General features: G+C 37.5%; 1 protein-coding gene across 2 annotated transcripts in view; it reads left to right on the plus strand.

Moving 5' to 3' along the window:
• The first annotated feature begins 3,576 nt into the window (after positions 1–3,576).
• VEGFD (vascular endothelial growth factor D) overlaps positions 3,577–20,332 on the plus strand; it is a 56,870-nt gene continuing 40,114 nt past the window's right edge. Inside the window, exons 1-2 of one of the 2 annotated variants that reach the window (XM_035327498.1) lie at positions 3,577–3,594; positions 3,759–3,848. In XM_035327498.1, coding sequence (XP_035183389.1) covers positions 3,804–3,848 — 45 coding nt within the window. In that variant the 5' untranslated portion in view covers positions 3,577–3,594; positions 3,759–3,803. Of the gene's footprint in view, positions 3,595–3,758; positions 3,849–17,898; positions 17,962–20,332 lie in introns of those variants that run through there. The other variant, XM_035327415.1, reaches the window with a different exon arrangement.

Genomic DNA, 20,332 nt, shown 5'->3' on the forward strand with positions numbered 1-20,332 from the left:
TGTCACGTTTCACATGAGAGATGAACTACAGTCAAATGCCTCTTCCTGTGCTCATGAATGACGCATGGCCTGGAGGGGCTGCTGCTGCCATCTCCTTCTTCAGTCAGTGTCAGATAAGGCAGGAAACCTGTCTTCCCACACCCTTTTGCAGGCCCTGACACAGAAATGGAGCAGCAGTTGCCCCTACTATGAACATAATAAAATATATATCTCATGAAGATGGCATATTCACATAAGCTTGGGAACTCCTATTCCTCTTTGATATGTTGGACAGGACTAAAAGGAGTTTGAAGACAGCATCATCAACAAGGAGAATGCCATTGCCTTCTCCAGCCCCTTCCCTTCTGAAGACAGTGTTGCCACTTCACTTCATGCCCTGTAGGTTTAACTTGGGGGTGAAGAGTACTTGATTTTTCTTTTAAAGCCAAACTTATGATGCTGTTTTGTCCATCCAAAACAAAATCTCAATGATTTCTGACTGCTGTGCCAGCTTTTTTTGGGTCACAGAAAAATGTTCTGAAGGTTATAAATACTTGATCAAATGGAGATAAGAGTCAACTATTTGTTTCCAAAATAATGTAGTCATCTTTTTCAGTACAAGTGTCATGGGAGACTTTCTTTGCCAGACAATAATTGCTGCTTTGATTCTTTACACAAGCGCACGTGGCTTTTTGCATTTTTCATACTTAGTAAGGCCATTGCAATTTAAACTGTCAACTCAATGGAAGGACTGAATTGATGTTTATTAACTAGTCATCACTAGTTAATAACTCCCTAAAATTGAACATCGCATTACCTCTGACATAAGCTCATTCCTGGCACCCTTGCTGCATGACAAAAGGCAGTCATAGACAGCTCCTTCATTTTCATCCCTGTTTATCTGCTTTGCAGAGATATACAGCTCTGTGGCTTCATTGTCTTTATTACGAATAACCTTTATAGGGGAAAAAAAATATGAATGCATACTGAAATAAGTCTACCACTAACGTTGCAGTAGATGCCTTTCAGTTTTCCATGGGTTCTCTTACATAAGAAATTTAAACACAAGCTTCTCATTGCTCTGCAGCTGTGATGCTTCCCTTATCTATGGGAAAAACATATAGGGTATGGGAACAGCTCAAGCCTCTTAATCATCTTTGTCAAACTGGCAGCACATTCAAAGCTGTGACAGGGATCTTATCTGCTGTGACTGAGACTCCTAATTACCCAAAATGTTCTATTTTTTAATGAACATTTTATGACCAAGGTGATAGAACAGTAGTAGTTTTTGGTATTATTTTAGCCGGATTTCTGCATAGAAACTTCAGACAGATTTTGGTGTTAATGTGTGAGAGGTATTATATAAAAAATAAGAAAGTTCCTTGCTCTTTAAATATTTATCTAAATAATTCTTTTTAAAATATTTTAAATTTCTGGGTTTTATTATTTAATATATTTTTAAAATATGTTATCAAATGCAAGCAAAACAGACAAAAATAAACCCTAGCATCACTGATTAAGCCAGTGTAAATCTAAACCACTAATTATGAAAGAAAATACAAGCTCTTTGTTAGAGATACTATAAGGGTAGAAGAAAATCCAGAAGCTAGGATGCAAAGATAGCATGAATTGTTTGCCTTATATTTGCCTTATATCTTTGCTTTTACAGCCACAACCCTCCTTTATTTTTATTTTTTCCTTTTTTTCCTAAGATAGTGGTCAGGTACATTTTCTCTTTGTCTTTCATCAGGTGAAAGTACTTGTGTGCAGCTACAGTATGTTGAACACTTAGTGGCTGTCTTCTGTACCCTCTCCTAGGTTGCTTGTTTTGACTTTGAGGAAGAACACTGTGGCTGCCTACCTCTCTAGACAGCATCTGATTTCAACTATTGCTTTATATAATAAAATAGAGAATAAGATCATTATTTTGTACCAAGCTCATTTATGGATGACCTTTCACTATTTTATTCCACAGTCCCAAGGATGTTGATGAGTGGGGTACAAAAGAAAGTCAGAACCTGCACTACTGGATCTTAATTCAAGTGGTTGTTGAACAAAGGCTTTAGTGGTTGGCAGTTGTAGCTACAAACATAGCTACATTTCCAATGAGGATTTTACAATCTATACTGGGACAGAGCACAAGAGAATCTGTAGCTAGATAAAAAAAACTCAGACTTGTATCTACTCATCCTGCTCAGATTTCATGCCCTTGCTCCCTCTCTAAGACCAGATGCTTGTTCTTAATGGGTGCCTTTGAACCAATGCAAGAAAAACAGCAGCTGCCCAGCCTACAAGTAGAGCATGAATTGTGGTATGGCCTTGATCATCTTTGACAAATGGCCATTGAGGGGTGGATATTTATACCCAGGCTCAGTTGTTAGTTTATTCAGTGATCTTGCTATTAGTATTAAGGAACGAATAAATGAGAGCAAATGAACATTTGGGCAGGATATGCATTTTTATTGGGTTAACTCATCCTTGGGGAAAGAAGGAAGGCTCTGATCAAAGCAATGCCTTATTGCAGAAATCTGACTGCAGGGATAGTTCGTTTGTTGAGGATTCAGTCTCTAGCATGCAGCAGAGTTGAATGATTTAAGAGACTGGCCCAAAGCAAAGACAACACACAGGAAGGGGTTACCACTGCTGTGAAGTTTAATGGTTCTGAATTAAAAGCAGTTCATTTTAGAAGCAGGAAGTATATGACAGCGTTGACATTTACTGCCCTCTGGCAGGAACGTAGTAGGTCCATGTGGTAGGCTTGATTTTTTTTCCTCCCTAACAAAAAAGAATTACTTTTTTTTTTTTTTTTCCTGTTACCATTTGTTTGTCTTTCACATATCTTCAGCCAGTAATGGGGAAAGATGCTTGGAAAACATCAGAAAATGGGGAAAATAAGGGACACTCCAGCAATTACTAGGTCTGTTTATAGATAAGGAAGTGTCTACCAACCCAGATACTTATTGGAAGGGCTGGACATAGAGCCCAGTCTCCCATTTTGTTGTGCACAATGCTCTCTTCAAAACTACCTTTTTATTGCACTATCATTGCAGATTGCTGTTTTGTAAAATATCCCCACTGATTCTGAAAGAATATTCAGTCACACAGCTACAGTATACACAAATCTGTGCTCATGTTATTGTCAATAACATTAACTGGAAAATGTAATTGTCAGGTTTTCCCCATATTAGCATTCCTAAGGGTATAGATTACTTTATCTGAAAAACATGAGTGAAATTATGTTCATACTAAAGTCAGTAGTTATTTTGTCATCACCAGGTGAAGTAAGAAAATATTCTGTGTATGCTGTCTGCCAGAAGCAGGTGAAATTCAGATATAACTTGATTGTGTTATGTCTAACTTGTTCAAATTTGGAACTAAAGTCATGGATCCTCATTATAAATAAGTTTCTGACAATTCTCTTGGCTGTACACAGAGGAGCATTTTCTACTTCTTTGGCATTAAACTGTAAGACATCTGCACCCTGTAATTGGCAGGGACTCTTGTTTGCTAAAAAAGGGATGAGGTAATCAAGTACTGAGTAAACCAGTTGATTGCTCATCAGAACAGGCCTAGGAGGGAAAGTAAAGAAGAAAAGCTTGTAAGTCTCTAGAACAAGTAACTATATGAAAAATTGTATAGTACATCTGGGATAGATAAGTCATTGTTATATAGGAAGCCTGTTCTGAGCTTCAGCTATCTGAAATTGTTCTGATACCAGTGCATGAGTGCATGGACTAAAAGGAATCCTACTTCTTCCAACTGTGCCATTTTGCCTTTAGCATATCATCCAGGGTTTTCTCCCATGTGCTAAGGAGCATCTCTCTATGTGTGGAAGAGGCAACCCAGACTCCATCATTCACCACGGACTGGTAAGTGCCAGTCAGAGGCAGTGCTGTGTTAGTAGAGCTCTGGTCTAAAATCATGCACTTTGACTGTGCTATGAGGCCTGGGAAGATAGGCTGTATGGCAGAAGTGATATTAAAGTGTTAGGATTATGCTTCATGACTACCCAGCCTGCTTGCGAGCCCCAGTTGTTCCCGTACTCTTTGAATAGACCTCCCCATTCACTGACGGATTAGCTTAATAGCTCACAATAGTCATATCTGGAATTAGTAATGTATACATGTTGACATTGCTAAAGATTCCTTCTCCTCTCCTCTATAAATAATCTGTTTTCAGACACAATTAGAATGATTTCTTTTGGGAGTGTAGGATTTCTCTCTGTGTTTTTCTGTATTTCAGAAAGCACCACAGAACCTCTGGCAGTTCTTGGGATATTCATTTAATTACCTTATTTATTTATTTATTTTAAAAGTATTACTTTATTTTTAATTATATCTCCATGCTATGAAGACTTCAGCAAACATATCAAAAATATATTCTACTGTAGTAAAACAATGCAGAAAAAAAAGGGGGGGGGGAGAAAGTAAGAAAGTAATAATAAAGTTGTCTTCTCTTTTCCAAGATAACAGCTTTGCCCCAGTGCAACCAAGACCTGTCCAATAATTTAGCACATGTGCAGCATGTGATGGAAACTAATTTTGGCATAATTGGGACACAAATCTCAGGAAAATGAAATATGCAGCATGTGGGAGCTTGCTAAGAAGGCCTTGCTGGCACCAAGGACCTCCAGGGGACCCAAGTGTTGTAATAATTTTAGTTCATACAGTGTTACATAGCATATTTCTCAAAAACGTTTGGGTGTATCTTCAGACCTGCAAATTGTAATGGTACAGCCTTGAAGCACTGGCACCAAGTCCAAAATCATTGATGTTTAATTTTGCAGAAAAAAAAAAAAAAAAAAAAGCAATTTCTTCACTAGCTTTATCTAGCCAAGCTGAGGGTTAACATGCTCTTTGTGTAAAATGTGTTGCAAAAATGATATCTAAATGTGGCAAACATATAGTGAGATTATCTTTCTTTCCGCAAAGGATTGGCTGATGATTTTGAGAGGGAGTATTTGTAGCTTTTGTTAAAAATAATAGAACTAACATAGCTTTAGGTGTACTCACTGTTCTTTTGAAGGTAGTCCTTCTTAGCTCCCCTGCTTTTTAGTTACCTTACATTGCATAAGAACATTAGTAGAATATTTTTCCAAAACTGTTTTACCTATAATTTCACAAATAGATCAATTGCACTTCATACGTATTAATATGTATATTTATATATATATAATCAGAAAAAAATATATTTTCAAAGACAGATTAATGACCTATCTTTCATTTTGGAGATTTTATGATAAATCAGGCTCAGATTAATTAGGAATTGTCCAGTTAGTTTTAATATGCAATTTTTTGTGTCAATAGCTAGAAGTAGTTATATGTATATACCACACAAGATTAAAAAAATATATAGTTCTCTGTTTCTAGAGATTGCTTGGAAGAGATATTTTAGTCTCTCTTTGAATATGTTAATGTGTGTGTGTACCCTAAAACTAAATGTTTATGCTTTTTGCGCTTCAGAATTTTTTTCTTAGTCCAGTTAATACTGATCGTGTAACCTAATCTCAATAGTCACATACTTTTTTGGACATCTTAGCAGGGAAACCATGAGTTGATTTGGCATGGAGACTAACCTTTCACCCCTTGGGGTGGTCCTGTCAGGACATAAGAGCAGGCATGTAAGTGGATTCGTGTGTGGAAGTTTGCAATGACAGCTCTCTCTCTTCAGTGATTTCCATGAGTGTCACATTCTTATGCTTCTAGCAGCAATACAAGCAATACAGCTCTGCGTAAGTGAAACACGTCTGTTTATGCTGTTTTCATACCTGCACTGTGTTCTGGTGTCTTTTGAAAGTAAGGTTTTCTACTACATTCATATACTCAGTGCATAGCCACATCATGTGAATGGGACTAATGAAGAGCAGTATCCTAATGGTGTTTAAAGTACTAATAGTCAATGAGTCGGCTATTTCCTGTCAGTTAATGGCCATCTGGAGGAGGTCTTAATCCATCTGGTCGTTAACTGTCAGGAAATGATTGACTTGGAGGTCATTAGGACTCTTTAAAAAAAAAAAAAAAAAGATTTTTTCCTTCTCAGTCTCTGCACCATCACACCACTGGCTTGCAGTCCTTAAATGCTGTCTCCCATGAGCATTTTTTTTTATTGTGAAGTTCTTAGCTGTCTGAAATATTTTCTGCACTTCATAGAATCAGACAAGTAGGATCCCTACCTGAAAGTCAATAATCTAAGGTTACAATTTTGCATTTGTATCTACATAGGAAGAATCTTGAACTCATGAAATTCTGTTTAACTGAAAGGAGTTTTACATACAAAGAGAAGTTTTGGTCTTCCACATACAACTGATAGACTCTGAGTGCGACAGAAATTATATCTGTGGAAAAGCATGAAGCAGTCAGCAATAGAAGAATGACAGGGAAATAATGGTTAAAATTACTTCCTGTGTTAGGTGAAGTAAAATTTAATATGAATAAAACTATGAATTGTCTTGGCTATCTTTGTCTTCTCCCCACATTTCTTTCTTTTTCTGCTATATGTTTAAATACATAAGAGTGCAACATTTTAAAATTCATCCTTGTTTATTATAAGAGACATGGAGGGAAACTTGTATTTCCAAACCTCTCTACAAGAGCTTGCCTTGCTGTTTTTCTCCAATAATAACTTGATGTTGTGGTGAGCCCACTGTTTAGCATAACAGGACTGCCTTGCTGGCTCCTTTACTCCCCCATTTGTCTGTGCTGATCTTTGCCCTAAAGTAAGATGAAGCCATACTGTAGCCTCTCTAGGACCCATAAAGACGTGTTTGCTGTTATTGTTGTAGTTCATTTGAATTTGCACTTGTACAAGTGTTTGCACTTGTACAGGACATGGCAAAATTGCACGTGGTTGATATGCGAGGAACCAGGTGTTTCGTTACTGCAAAGCTGCTTGAGTGAAGTTGGGTCTGAGACTTCAAATATTTAGGGAGAGAGCAAAGATGAATTAAAAAGAGAGAATTGTTGTGGAATGCCATCTTTGTGTTATGATTCATTGGCACTGAGGGGAGGGGAAGGGGGAGAAGGGGAAAAACTGGAAGGAGGAGATGTAGAACAGAAAAATAAATGTATGTGAAGAAAGAGGTTAGCACTCCAATATGTGGATCAAAACAAAAGCACAGGTGATTATCAACACATTGTTTACTTAAAAAAATAATTATTCTAGAAGGTTTGATGACTAGATCCCAATAAAGCCTATAGAAGCAGCTGTTAGAAGAATGGATCTGCCCAATACACTGCATGTACAGAAGTGAGAGTAGAGAAGATTTTGGCTGATTTCCACCTGAATTTCTCTTTGAATACACAGTCTGTGTATTTGTGGAATTATTGATAACTAAATCTAATATGGTATCTGGATGCAAATGACTTAGTTTATTGAGTCTGTCAGGAAGTATTACTAGAAGAAAAAGAATTGAGAGGAAGACATTCATTTTTTTTTATAATGTCATAAGATATGGTGTTGCAAATTATAATTAGGTCAGGAAATTAAACACAATATGCTATATAAGTTAAAAATTGAACAAGCTTGAAGAAAAAACATTAAATAAAAATGTCTTTAAAATATGATTGTAAAATACTTATGGGTACATTTGAAGCCACATGTTGAAAAATTTATGTGTGCTCTGGTATGCAGACCCTACTATATTTTATCATCTTTTTTACTTCACTTTCTAAATTTTATTTTGGTTCAGTTTGGCAATAAAATGGACATATTGAAAAAGGTTAGTAAATCAGTTCTGATATCCAGTAGGGGAATTTAGTGTGCTCATACTTGTGCTAGGAACTCCAGTGTTTCCCTGTTGGAGCAGCTGTGATTTCAATAGGCTGCAGAGCTTACGTGTGGCAATGTCTTTCTTCTTATAATTAAGAACACCTTTACAAATAAAACCCAGGAAAGGAAGGAAAGAATGTTAGGGGTGATAAAATTAAAGACTTCTGAAAGGAAACTCTTTGAAGGGCATACAATATAGGTAATTCTTCATTTCAGAAAGGGTTTTTTTTATGTTTAGTCCAGTTCCGATATGTGCATTTTCTGTATTGAGAGTGTGCTTTTGGTTTCTATGTGAGACTGCTTGCTAAGGGCCCTTTCCTGAACTGGGTCAGTCCTTAGTTAGGGAACTATCTACTGGAGGTGATAGCAATTGTATGAGTAAAATTCCAAGAACAGAAAGAAGGAATATTAAAGAGCTTCAATTTTTAATCTCATTTAATGCTTACTTAGGAGTTAGCTCATTCATTACCCACATGGGCCCAGGGTGCTCTGTGGACTCCTCTGTTCCCTGGCAGATTCACCATGTTGGATCAGTGACTCAAGAACAAGGCTGACCAGGGGCTTTATTAGTAGTGAAAATCCTGTCCACCATCCCCTTTCCAGAATAAAAGATCTGGGAAGTCTATGTGAGCCACAGGAGAAGGAAACATGACCCTTTGCATGTAAGGAACCTATGAAACTACAGCTTAGACTTTTGGTGGTTTTGCTATAGAAGTTTTCACTCTTAAAAAAAACACATCTGCCTTTCTTTGATACATTTTAGAATTAAATCTTAGGGTATATACTAAAATATGTTAACCAGCCTGCAGTTTAGATCTGACTAAGCAGGCTGCATGTGCATTAAATAATACCCCAAATAAGCTATTTCTATTTTAAATATGAATGATTAAAGTATATTGATTTTATGGTTGCCACATGTAATGGAAAACAGAAATTAATAATATCACAAAATCTAGTAATTCTCTGTAAGGAGAAAAAAAGAAAAAAAAATAAAAAAAAAAAAAAGAAAACATGTCATACTACTTCTCCTGACATATTTTCAAACCTGGTATTAGAGGTGATGGAGTCTCCATTCTTGGAGAAAACCAAAACCTGACTGGACTCAATTTCCTTAATTCTTATTCAATGTGTATGAATAAAAAAATGTACTGCTGCAAAGGCCTACAAGAAGTTATCTATAAGACGTGTTTTGTTGGTTTGGTTTGGTAATTTCAAGTGCGGATCTTACTCCTGAAATTTGTCACCACTTAGCCAGAGAGTCCATGTTCTGTCCAGGCAGAACACAGAGTCTTTGTTGATAGTCTCTTGTAAATGTCCAATGACCACTACGCAGTTCATTACACATTGAGATACATTTGGTCTTTTTCTGGATACTCAATTTGTCAAACATAAGTAGCTGAAATCAGTCCTCAGAGACCAGGAAAGATCATATCTATGATCATGTGTTGTATTTGAATAGGCTCTGATAGCACGGAGGAAAAGGAAGAAAGTGTTTCTTCTTACTGCTGTCCAGACTTCTGTAGCCAGTTCAGTGCCAGTTTATGGTCAGTTCTGTATGTGAACATCATGCAATACTGTGAAGCTTCCTGTGGTCTTTAAGGAGTTCAATGAGTAAAATACATTTAATAATGACTTAGCCACAATGACTTCACCTGAAGAGCTGCATAAGTTTTGAATAGCTTTTAGACCTTTTTAGGATTCTTGAAGAAGAAATGTGGTTCTGTATGAAAATCAGTTAAACCTGTCACAAGTATTTATTTATTTTTTTCTTTTGCTTTGTCTGTTAAATTCAGTTGGCCTGCAAAAAAGGACATGAGCTCAGCAGCAATTTTTCCAGGAATAATCCCTACATTGTTCATTTTGAAAAGAAGAAGTTCTACCAAAATTGCAAGGTGATCAAATTCAACAGCAGAATTCCACTGACGTGGTAGAAAATGTCTGTCAGCATTTAAACCTGGGCAGTCTTCTGTTGACCTCTTAACCCTCTTCATTGCAGATGAATGGCTTAATAATGTGACAGTCCCTCACAGGAATGAGCTGGGCTTCTTTTATTCTGTTGTAGAGAGATGAATTTAGGAGCACCTCAGGGCTGTTATACAATACTTTAGGCAGTTCCAAAGAACCTTCATTGCTTTTCTTTTTGGGAGGACTGATGTATATTTTGGAAAACATAAGCATCTAACTTAAATGGACTTACACTCTCTTTTTATTTAACTGGGTGGGGGGAGTGGGGAGGAGGAAATGAAAGGATTTTCTTATGTACATTTGGAACTGCCTCTTAACTAGAAATATTTCCAAATAAGAGTAAGCCAAGTAAACACCCATTGGAAAAACTATTTTACTGCTTTGCTATTCCTAGTGGATATTTTCATTGGTTTTATTTATTCAAGTTCTGGTCACATCACTTTCATGGATGAGGTTTCATAGTTACTATTGATTTCTAAAAGGACAACCAATGTGAGGTAACCCATTGACCACCAGCATTTGCCAACGAGTATCAGGCCAAGGGTGGTCACTCCTCTAGTTTGCCTGTAATCTATGAAGTCCAGTGTGGAATATCCCATGAAAAGTAATGGTGCTTAAAATTATATTTCCGCTAAGTTTCCCTTAATTTACTTCACTATGTGAATGGTGACAGCTATCAATTGAAATGCTATCAATTTCTCTCCTGTTTCAAATTCCCTGTTGCTTTACTGAAGAGTTCATAGATACATAAATAGGTCAAGAATACAGAGAAAAACGATGTGCTGGAGCTGTTGAGCAGAAAGGAAATGCAACTGCTGTCCATGACCTTTTCCTTTTGTGAGGGACATTACATAGTTCTGCTCAGTGTACCCATCTGAAGGAAAAGCGACACCTCTGAAACATGCAGAGTGAGGAAATGTTCTAAATATTAACCTAAAAGTTTTCTACGTCAGCCAAATTTCCCATCTGTTTTATTTGTTTGCTTGTTTGTTTGTTTGATGTCTTGGCTTCCGGTTTTACTAGGAATTTTTCTTTCTCCATTTCCACATTATGTTTATGCAGCTGTCATTGTAGTTATTATTACCACAGCTGTAAATGTGAAAATCTTCTTCAACTATTATTCTGCTTATCTAGGATATTGGAGCATTCTTATGAGGAACAATGGAAAGCAAAATGTTTTTGAACAGTGGTCCTACACCTTCTCTTGGAAGCCAGTCACTTTTTATCACAGTAATAATCATTGGTACGTGTATTTTAGTAGGCACCTGACAGTTAATAGAGTGTGCCTTCAAGCTCTTCTACATTCTTCTTAACTGACCCTTCCCTCTGCAAAAAGACAGTCCTTTGTGCATACTGCATGTGGTGGAGTAACTAACCTGTACCTCTACAGATGTTTCATGTCTGATGTAAATAGAACTCTATTTGTACCTTCTGATCTCTCTCTTTTCTCACTAATATATTTCTCATTTAATTCTGGAATGGAACAATTTATGTCTGGAAAGCTCTTTAAAATACACTACATATGAAAATTCACTCAAACTGTCATTGAGGAATGATAATTTGTAGAATGTAACTAGTGTGTGTATATATATATTATTCTTCAATTTAATGGTGTATTTTTAAAATTAATTTAGTGTCTTACCTGATCAGTATACCATGTTAAAAATAGCTTCCATGTATGTAAACAATATTTTTCTTCCCTACTTCTTCCTTAGCCACATGCAAACACAAAATGTGTAACTGAGATTCAGGATGGATGAAAAAAAGAGCTAAGGTTGTGCAGATGTCCAAAAGGTAAGAAGCTTAGTACGTTTTTGGGAGTAGGAAAGTGAGAGAAGAAGAGGAAAGTACTGACCTGGGTGTGAGTCATAGCAGGGTGAAGAATTTCAACTTTACGGGGTGAGAAACCTTATTTTTGCAATGTTCTTCATCCCCATTGTTTGGAAACAAATCAAAAAAGACAGTTACTTGTGCCAAATTCTGCTTCAGGTACAGAGTAGCACAGTGCTTGTTGAGAGCTGGATTCCTGTAGATGGGAACCGAATATCTCGATTTGTGTATTGGGCTTATGTGGCAAGGTTTTGGTAGCTGGGGTGGTGCAGGGGTGGCCTCTGTGAGCAGAGCCCAGCAGATGCCCTGTGTCCCATCAGAGCCAGCTCCAGTCGGCTCCAAAAGGGACCTGCTGCTGGCCAGAGCCGAGCCAGGGAGTGACGCTGGGTGGGCCTCTGAGAGAGCAGACTGAAGGAAGGGAAAGAACGGTTGGACAACTCTGAGAGGGAGGAGTGAGAAAATGTTGAGAGAAGCAGCCCTGCAGCCCCCAGGTCAGTGCAGCAGGAGGGCAGGAGGTGCTCCAGGCAGGCAGCAGCAGTTCCCCTGCAGCTTGTGGAGAGGCCCCTGGTGGAGCAGGCTGTCCCCCTGCAGCCCATGGGTCCCACACGGAGCAGATCTCCACGCTGAGGTTGCTCACAATTACACAAGTGGAAATGCAAATTTCCTGCAAATAGGCATGGAGATTTTATCAGAGCCCTCTACTAAGGAAGAATGCTGTATGAACTCCACTCTTACTATCCTATGAGAGAGGGTGCTGCAGGTGGCTTAAATTCAGAAGGAAAATTTCATGCACAATTATCATCAGAGAATTCACACAGGAGTGAATGGAAAGAAAAAAAAAAGATCACCACAGACCCATTAGAGACGACTTTTCAGGGATCTAGTTGCTTTAATTGCATGAGCAATTCATTTAAAACAGGCACATATAAGAGTTAAGCAGCTGGTCATTGCCTGCACTGTCACAGAAAACAGATGTTTTTGCACGGTACAAAGCAGCTGAAGCAAGGCTGTGGGTTTGGAAGCAGCGCATTCCACATGGCTTGGAAAGAAGCCGGGGCCACATCCTGCAGCCTTCATGTGCCTGATAGCTCCCCTCTTGGGAACAGGTCTCCACAGACCATGTACTAGTTATGTCAGTCAAAGATTGCCCTCAGGATTAGCAGAATCTCAGCACCACATAATTCTTTGACATATGTAACACATTTTTCCCTGCTAGCTATATAAAAGTGAAATCTTTATTATCCACTACCGTGGTTTTGATTTGCATAAAAAATTGATCTTATTTACCATATGAGATACAGTTGTTAGCTACTTTCATATAAAAAGAACAGATGAGGAACAAGATTATATCAAGTATTACAAGCGTGTAACAACACCAGTGAACTGTTTTGCCTTTATGGGCACAGATCACAAATGACATATTAGAACAATAATAAAGTTGGGAAGTGAATCACTCCAAATTATACATTATATGCATCATACAGGTGGGTATGGATAGACTTGTATTTGAGTGGTCATGACTATATTCAATTGCTGTAATCAGCTTACAAGATCTTGGCTTTGAATTGCTAGCCGAATGAGTGGAGGTGGTAAGAGCACATGAAGTAACAGGAACCTAGTGAGCAAATATGTTAAATTTAGCAAAGGGCCAGAGTAAACTGGCTATTCTTGAATGACCTCCTGGTTATGGATGAGTTGGGAGTTGGTGGTTCTGATTTGGCAGATCCCTTTGATCACAAATATACTCACTTTTCTGCTTCTTCCATAATGAAGCTCCCATGGACATTTTTACACAGATCTGGAGTTTCTAACACAGCTCTCTGTGAATGTACAGATGCAATAAGTGGAGGTTATGGAGCAGTACTCTAGTTGCTATAAAATGAGTTACTTTTGACCTGTTGCTTTTGAGATAAATTCAATATCAATACGACTGTGAACTTAATACTATGTGGATAGTCCCCATTTTTTAAAATAACCACCCTGTGTTGCTTTTTTCTCTGTCCATCACTATATTCACAAAAAAAAATTGCTTAAAAAAAGGTGAAGGAGAAACAATGCAATGAGATATCCTTAGGGAGACCTAAAAGTAGAGTAAGGTTTAATTTAAATGATAGTTTCTTTTTGCTATTTTGCAGCTAAAACTATTGTTATTTTACTTGTAAATGTCTTAAAAAAGAAATTGAATCCTAACTGTTCTTTGTGTTTGTATTCACATCACAGTGTTTGTTTGTTTCATTTTGTCTAAGTTTTCCCTCGGTGTATTATCTCTCTTGCAGTACTTTCTGCATGTTTGTTGCTTTGATGGTGGACTTGGTGTATTGAAGGAGAGAAGCACCTAGCTTTCTATTTTCCATGAGCACACTTCAGTGAACAATGTCCTGTAAATCTAGTTCCAGCATTTGAGAGTTTTAAAAAATATTTTTAAAACCTAAGAGAGCTGAAAATGCTCTCATATTAAAATATACATATATATATGCTGAGAAGACTTTTCTACATCTTCGCAGACAAAATATCATAGTGTTTAGTTAAATGGTGATGATGTAAAATTGCAAATGACAAAAACAGATATAAGCAAAACCAAATAAGGCTGAGTTATTTTTATTGCTTAAGGTGAGAGAAATGCAAAACAATTAACCAGTCCCTTGCAAGATAAATATGTGAAATCCTTTCAGTTTTCATAATCAACAGGGCTGTCCATCTGACAGGGAAGTTGGAAGATGTTTCTTTAACCTGGAGTGCCTTTCTAAGAACAAATCCTTCAGGAGGATGTCGCATTGTTCTCTGTGGTAATACCATTTCTGGAGATCTGAACTGACTTCACACTTTTCAGTCATTCTGGAGAACTGTATCAGCCAACAGTACTGAGCCAAAACCAAGTCTGTAATTTGGCTTGAGGAGCAGATTGTCTGGCATCCAAAATCAATTTGCAAGGTAAGAACAGAAGAAGTGGGTTAGAACTGGTGTAAACAGATGTTCATAAAGGAAGGGTTGGGAGAGGGATTTGGAGTCTAGTGTTACTTAGGAATCAGACCATGATTTGGGAGCTAAAGGTGGGTGGAAATAAGTTATTTTCAAAGCGTCATAGGGATTTTCCAAAAGTATGTATTTCTAGAATTAAAAGTATGGGAGATGGAGAAAAAGGTGAAAGAAAATTACCAAGGTATGCCCTTCGTTAAAATAATAATAATAATAATAGAAACATAAAAAAGTAGAAAGAAGAGGAAAATGGGGACTTGGAAGGCATAGAATACAAGAGATGACATTTTAAAGAAGAGATGACATTTTTAAGAACTTCAGAGCTTGTGTTCTTTGCCTCCATATCCCACTGTCAGAGCTGTTCACCAGGGATTGAAATGATTCCTTGTACACAGCGCATGGAGGGAATGCAGGAAGTGTGGTCAGTATAATTTAGGGGGATTTCTATCAGGTGATTTAATGCAGATTTACTTCTGATACAGTAGTAGCCCTGAAAAAGAAAAGGTGGTGTTTGTTAGCTCGTTAGTAGTTAGTGAATGTTTACATATTATAGACATATGAATGTTTCTCACTCTTGTACTTATTGAAAAATTGACACACCAGAAATCCCTTTAGTGCAAAGTTAGAATTTTGATAGCAATATTAACTTGGCTGCATTAAAGAGTAAAGCATAGTTCAATGTGCAAAGGGCACACCACATTTCAGAATTTGATTAATAATTAAAAAGAAGTTCCTTCTAACACCTTTTAGTATTAGAAATCATAGCAGTTGTGGAGTTTTGGCATATAACAGATATGTGTGTAAGATCCAGTATAATATCTCCAGTGAGACTACTACACATCTCAAATAGCAAGCCACAGCTTCTATTAAATGTAATCACATCTCCCAGCAGTACAGCAGCATAGTTCAATACAGAACAAAATTGTTTTCTCAGTTTAAAGTAATCCCCACCACAGCCTGCATGGTTAAATTGTGACTGGGAAACAAGGGGAAATAACGATGGAAGTTAAGCTTCTAAAGACGAAAGCAATATGTTTTGCCAAAAGAAAGAGATCAAATCAGGGAGTAAAATGATCTACAGGGAAATCCTTTGCTAGAGGTTAATGCTACATGATAGATCTCAGAAGAGACAGACATGGGTGGAAATTCTTGGAAAACAAGGGTGCATTAAGTTACCTATATTGAAACTATATCAACAGGAGACCTGCCTCATGTTGTTGTAAAGCATTTCACAATAGAAGGTATCACCATAGGTGGGAAAAAATGTGCTCCTAACAGAGGAAACCAAGCAAGCTCTGGCACTAATACAATAGAATCTCTGTGAGGGAAGTGATAAAGTGCATAGAATTGTGGTGATTATATTTTACAGCCAGGAAAGGAAACTGATAAATATCTACTATGAGGAGAAACAGGGCAGATTTAAGCATTTTTACCCCAAGGAGAGTTACATGGAATTTTTGTATTTTTTTTTTTTTTTTAAATAACAATAAAAATAATAGCAGGGTTACTGAAAGTTATTTAAGAAACAGACAACATGTCTAAAATCCTAAGGGACCTGCAGAAAATTTTGGAAGACCTTGTTTCACCTTTGAGGAAAGAAGGACATGAGGCTGAAATATTTTTATTCAGACGAAGCAACAAACCCAGACGGGATACTTTGTGAATTCTGTAAGAAGTGATAAGTGATCTTTTGGGTTATGTGGCAAAATAATTTAAAATGTTTCCATGAAACTGACATTTTCCAGACAGTATAAGGGGAGAAGAAAAAATGCTTCTGGAAAACACCCTGATTCTACTACATGACTTTACCTCTGAAGGAGATGCTTACAGCACTTGAGCTGGTCCTACTAAAGTCACTTTAGAGTCAATGGAGGGAAATAAGTGGAGGTCACAGTCCTCATTTTAAAGGATGTGCAGGTACTTGGTCAGGTAAATAGCATCCTGAAACTTTCTGTTTCTCTCCATTAGAAAGGGAGTTCAGAGAGACAAAATTGGGTATAAATCTACATACTTGTTTGTAGAAGTCTAAAGTTAGATGAAATGAACCCAGCCATAGCTACCAATAATTCCCTTTGACACTGTGTGATTGGGCTCAGTGCAATGAATTTCAGAGGTTAGGCTAGACTTCATAGGTGCAGAAACACAAATATGCACAAAGATAAGAAGAAATAGCATATACAGAGCTGTCTGATAGGGCCTACATGCACACACAAAAGTACCCTTAGCACTGCCTTTGAGGGAGGTGCTGGACTCCCCCTGGGGAAGCTGGTCATTGTCAAAAAATATCTTGCTCAGTGAAAGCAAGTCGTAAGGTAGCATTAAAAATTCCCTCAGTTTGTCACATAGCCTCATTTGTGTCTGTGGTTTTGGGAATTAGGAAAAAATACATCTCTGCAAATGTCCTCTTACTACCCATCACTCAGATGGCAGCAGTACCCAAAAGCTTGCAGACAGTAACCAAAGAGGCCACCTGTGCCTGGGCAGCTCACTGTCCTAGCCTGTGAAACAAGCCAACCCACTCCAGTGCTGACCTCTCGGTAAGTTTTTTTAAAACTCTGTACACTAACCTTGATTTTGTCATCTCACTGTATTTCAGTGCTGACTCCCTCTATTCATACTAAATCTGATGGTGAGTATGTTGGTAGCTGTCTGTATTGAACTCTCCGCAGAGCTTCTGTTCAGCTCTCCAAATATGATTTTCTGGCAAAAGATGAGATGACAAGATTTGCAAATATGTAAGATGCTGCTCTTAATAAAAATAACAACAGTCTGTGGCTGAGCAGAAAAATGTGTCAGTCGATTGACAGCTCACTGCTTTCATTTCCTCCTCAGCCTCTGAACATTGTTGATACTGCTGAGTTTTAAACAAAATGTGCACAGAACAGGCTTATATCAAGAGATTATTATTTACATGCTCCAAGTCATCTATCAGATCTGTTTTACCACATGCTGGAGCTGTTTTTGGACCCACCGCTCTACACCCTTTCATCTCCGCGGGTGCCCCTGCCTTCATACTGTTGCAGGACCACCCCTGGTGAGCAACCTGATGGAGAAAAGCCGTGACCTAGCAAGCAGCTTTCCAACCGAATGGCCTCAGCACTGTGTTGTAGCATCCCACTGTTTTGCTGTTTGACAAAAATCAGTCTCTTGCAGGTGGTGATTTCTGCTGTAAATTGTGACTATGTGGTTTTCACAGCCTGCTGTGGAGAGTGTCACTGATGTAGATTGCCGTGCTGTAAGCTTTCTGATGTCCCAGAAGGTGGAAATCAGATCAGGGTGGAGAATTCCTATCTCATTTCTGACTGCTGCTTGTTTGAGAACTGGGATGGTCTTCTGCCTATTTTGGTGCTGCAGTTTCTTTCTGGGGATATACCCACCAGCATACAGGGGGGCAGCATGTGGCCATGGCAAGGATATTTGAGGTCCTGTTTCATACCTACAAATGCATGAAACAACATCTTCAGGAAAACTTTGGTTATCTATGCACTAGGTGAATAACCAGGGTGATTCAAACATAGGGACATTTTAATTTTTATTTCTATTTTTCCCTATTAGTGTATTTAATCCTAAATCCCTTGCTAAGAGATGTAAGACAATCTATAAGTCTGGTCAGTACTTCCAACCAAGAAGCAGTCATCAGATTTTTAATACATATGCTGTTGTTTAATTGGTCTGGTCTGTATGCCTCAAAATGTTGGGAATTACTGCTTAATCCTCAGCCTTGGAGGGAAGCAGACGCAATAGGAACTAGCCAATAATTGTCATACTCTATGAAAATATTACACTTATAAATGAAAGCCAGCCTTCCCAGGTAGCTATCTGCATGCTTTTGCTGATGTTTAGATGTTGTAATTTAACCACATGCTTAGAATAGCTATTTTCAGTTGAGACCCTTATGAACTGTAGTGTTAGCATTCTTGGCACAGGTTAAGCAATGGAAAATATTTCTTATCTGATTTGGCTGTATCTATAAATGAAAGACATGTAAAATGTCTTTCAAAACATTTTTGATTTACAAAAAATAATCAAATTCATAAAGTATCAGAAAAAATTGCCTGTGAACATTTATGTAATTGTCTTTGATGCTACTTTGCGGGTCTTTTTTAAGTACTTTATGTGTGAATAGTAACATATTTTACATGTATTATCTGGGCTTATATAGCTAGTGTTTTTTTCTGTTTGTTTGTTTTCAGTAAACAGACTTAAATGTCTCAGGATATACTCAAAGCTCTGCCATTCAACCATGAAGCCAGAAATTGACAGACCGGCAACAGGCCATAGGAGCTAGATTCGTATGTAACTTGAAATGATCTTTCATATCACAACATTAGTGTCTCCATCCAACCCTTAGAAGAACAAGGAAAGGAAAAATCCCATAGAAAGTCAGAAGCTCTTTTATGTTATTTTATTTTATTTTATTTCCTTTGGCAAACTGGTTCTAGTGATGTATAAATCAGATTTCTCTGGAAGGATCTGAGAAAATGAAACATCCAGGAAGCATATATGTTCTTTATTAAGAGGGAACTGCTTATATACCCAAATTGCAGATTACTTCACATAAAATCATATGTGTCACTTTGGAAAAAGATATTCAAATGATATGAAATGAATCCAGAGTAACAATAAGGACCTTGTGTACAGTTCTGTGCTGACAATGTATGCCCTAAGAACATAAGGCTTTATTTGAGTAAGACTATACACTTCTTGCAAACTCCTCTGATTTGTATCATCTTCTCGTGCCTTTTTAAGTATTTATTAGAGTATTTCAGTCATTTTTTTACCCATAGTTCATTAAACAGCAAAAGATTTGGGGTCATTTCCAGTGTTGGACAAAAAGGTTGGCTGCAGAGAACTAGCTTGCAAGCAGAGGCAAAAAGGCCTTCTTTCATTATTGAAACATTCTGGGTTGACTTTGGGAAAGCATGAATTTGAACAAGTTTGAGAAAAAATCTTGTTAAGATCTTAAACTGATTGTAATAAATAATATTTCTGAGCAAAATCATTTTCAGAAGATTTTTGAAAAAAATATTTTCATAATATACAACTCAGTTCCTATAATTTATTTTCATATTTAAATGTCTGTTTTCTTCAAAGGTACTGATGATGCTAAACAAAAAACAGAACGTCATCACGTAGTGTATTGACTGATGGTAACTGTTCACTCGGAGAACAAGGTAGCTCTGCCCTATTTAATTGCATGATGAGAGTTGTAGACATTGTTGCCATAAGCTGTAACCGTGGGCTCATCACCTTCCATGTATCTTCTTGCAACCTTTAATATATACATTTGTAAACGTGCTCTCTGAAGTTTTGGAACAAAAATTTCCTAAATATTCCTGAATTGTTGTGCTTGTACTAATTGCTCATTGTTGTATTGGTTTTCATGATACATATCAATCTCTCAATCTCTTTATTAATTTTGAAGTCGACACTGGAAAGAAAGGCCTTTCCATTTCCCTTTACATCAGCAGGAACAGATTAACTCAGTCTGATCATTCCTTTAGAATCTCTTTTGAAAATCTGAAAATTTAAGTAGCCAGAATAAAGTTATTCTTGTTCCCCAAACAGAATAATAGGAGAACAATAATAGGCCTGCAGTTACACTTAACAAGCTAACTGATCTCCAGAAGAGTTTGCCTTGTGTATTGCCTGTTTTTCCAGTTTTGGGGATCATCTGGTGAGACGATAGTCTCTCTTAGGAGAAGCTAAGTAGTGACCCTAACTCACTTTGAGTCTTGATCAGTCTACATCATGTTGGTATCCTCTCATTCCCTTTCTGTATCATCTGCTCTTTTGCTGTGTCCTGCTTTCTCGA

The sequence above is a fragment of the Oxyura jamaicensis genome, chromosome 1, assembly GCF_011077185.1.
Source record: "Oxyura jamaicensis isolate SHBP4307 breed ruddy duck chromosome 1, BPBGC_Ojam_1.0, whole genome shotgun sequence".
NCBI classification, from domain to species: domain Eukaryota; kingdom Metazoa; phylum Chordata; class Aves; order Anseriformes; family Anatidae; genus Oxyura; species Oxyura jamaicensis.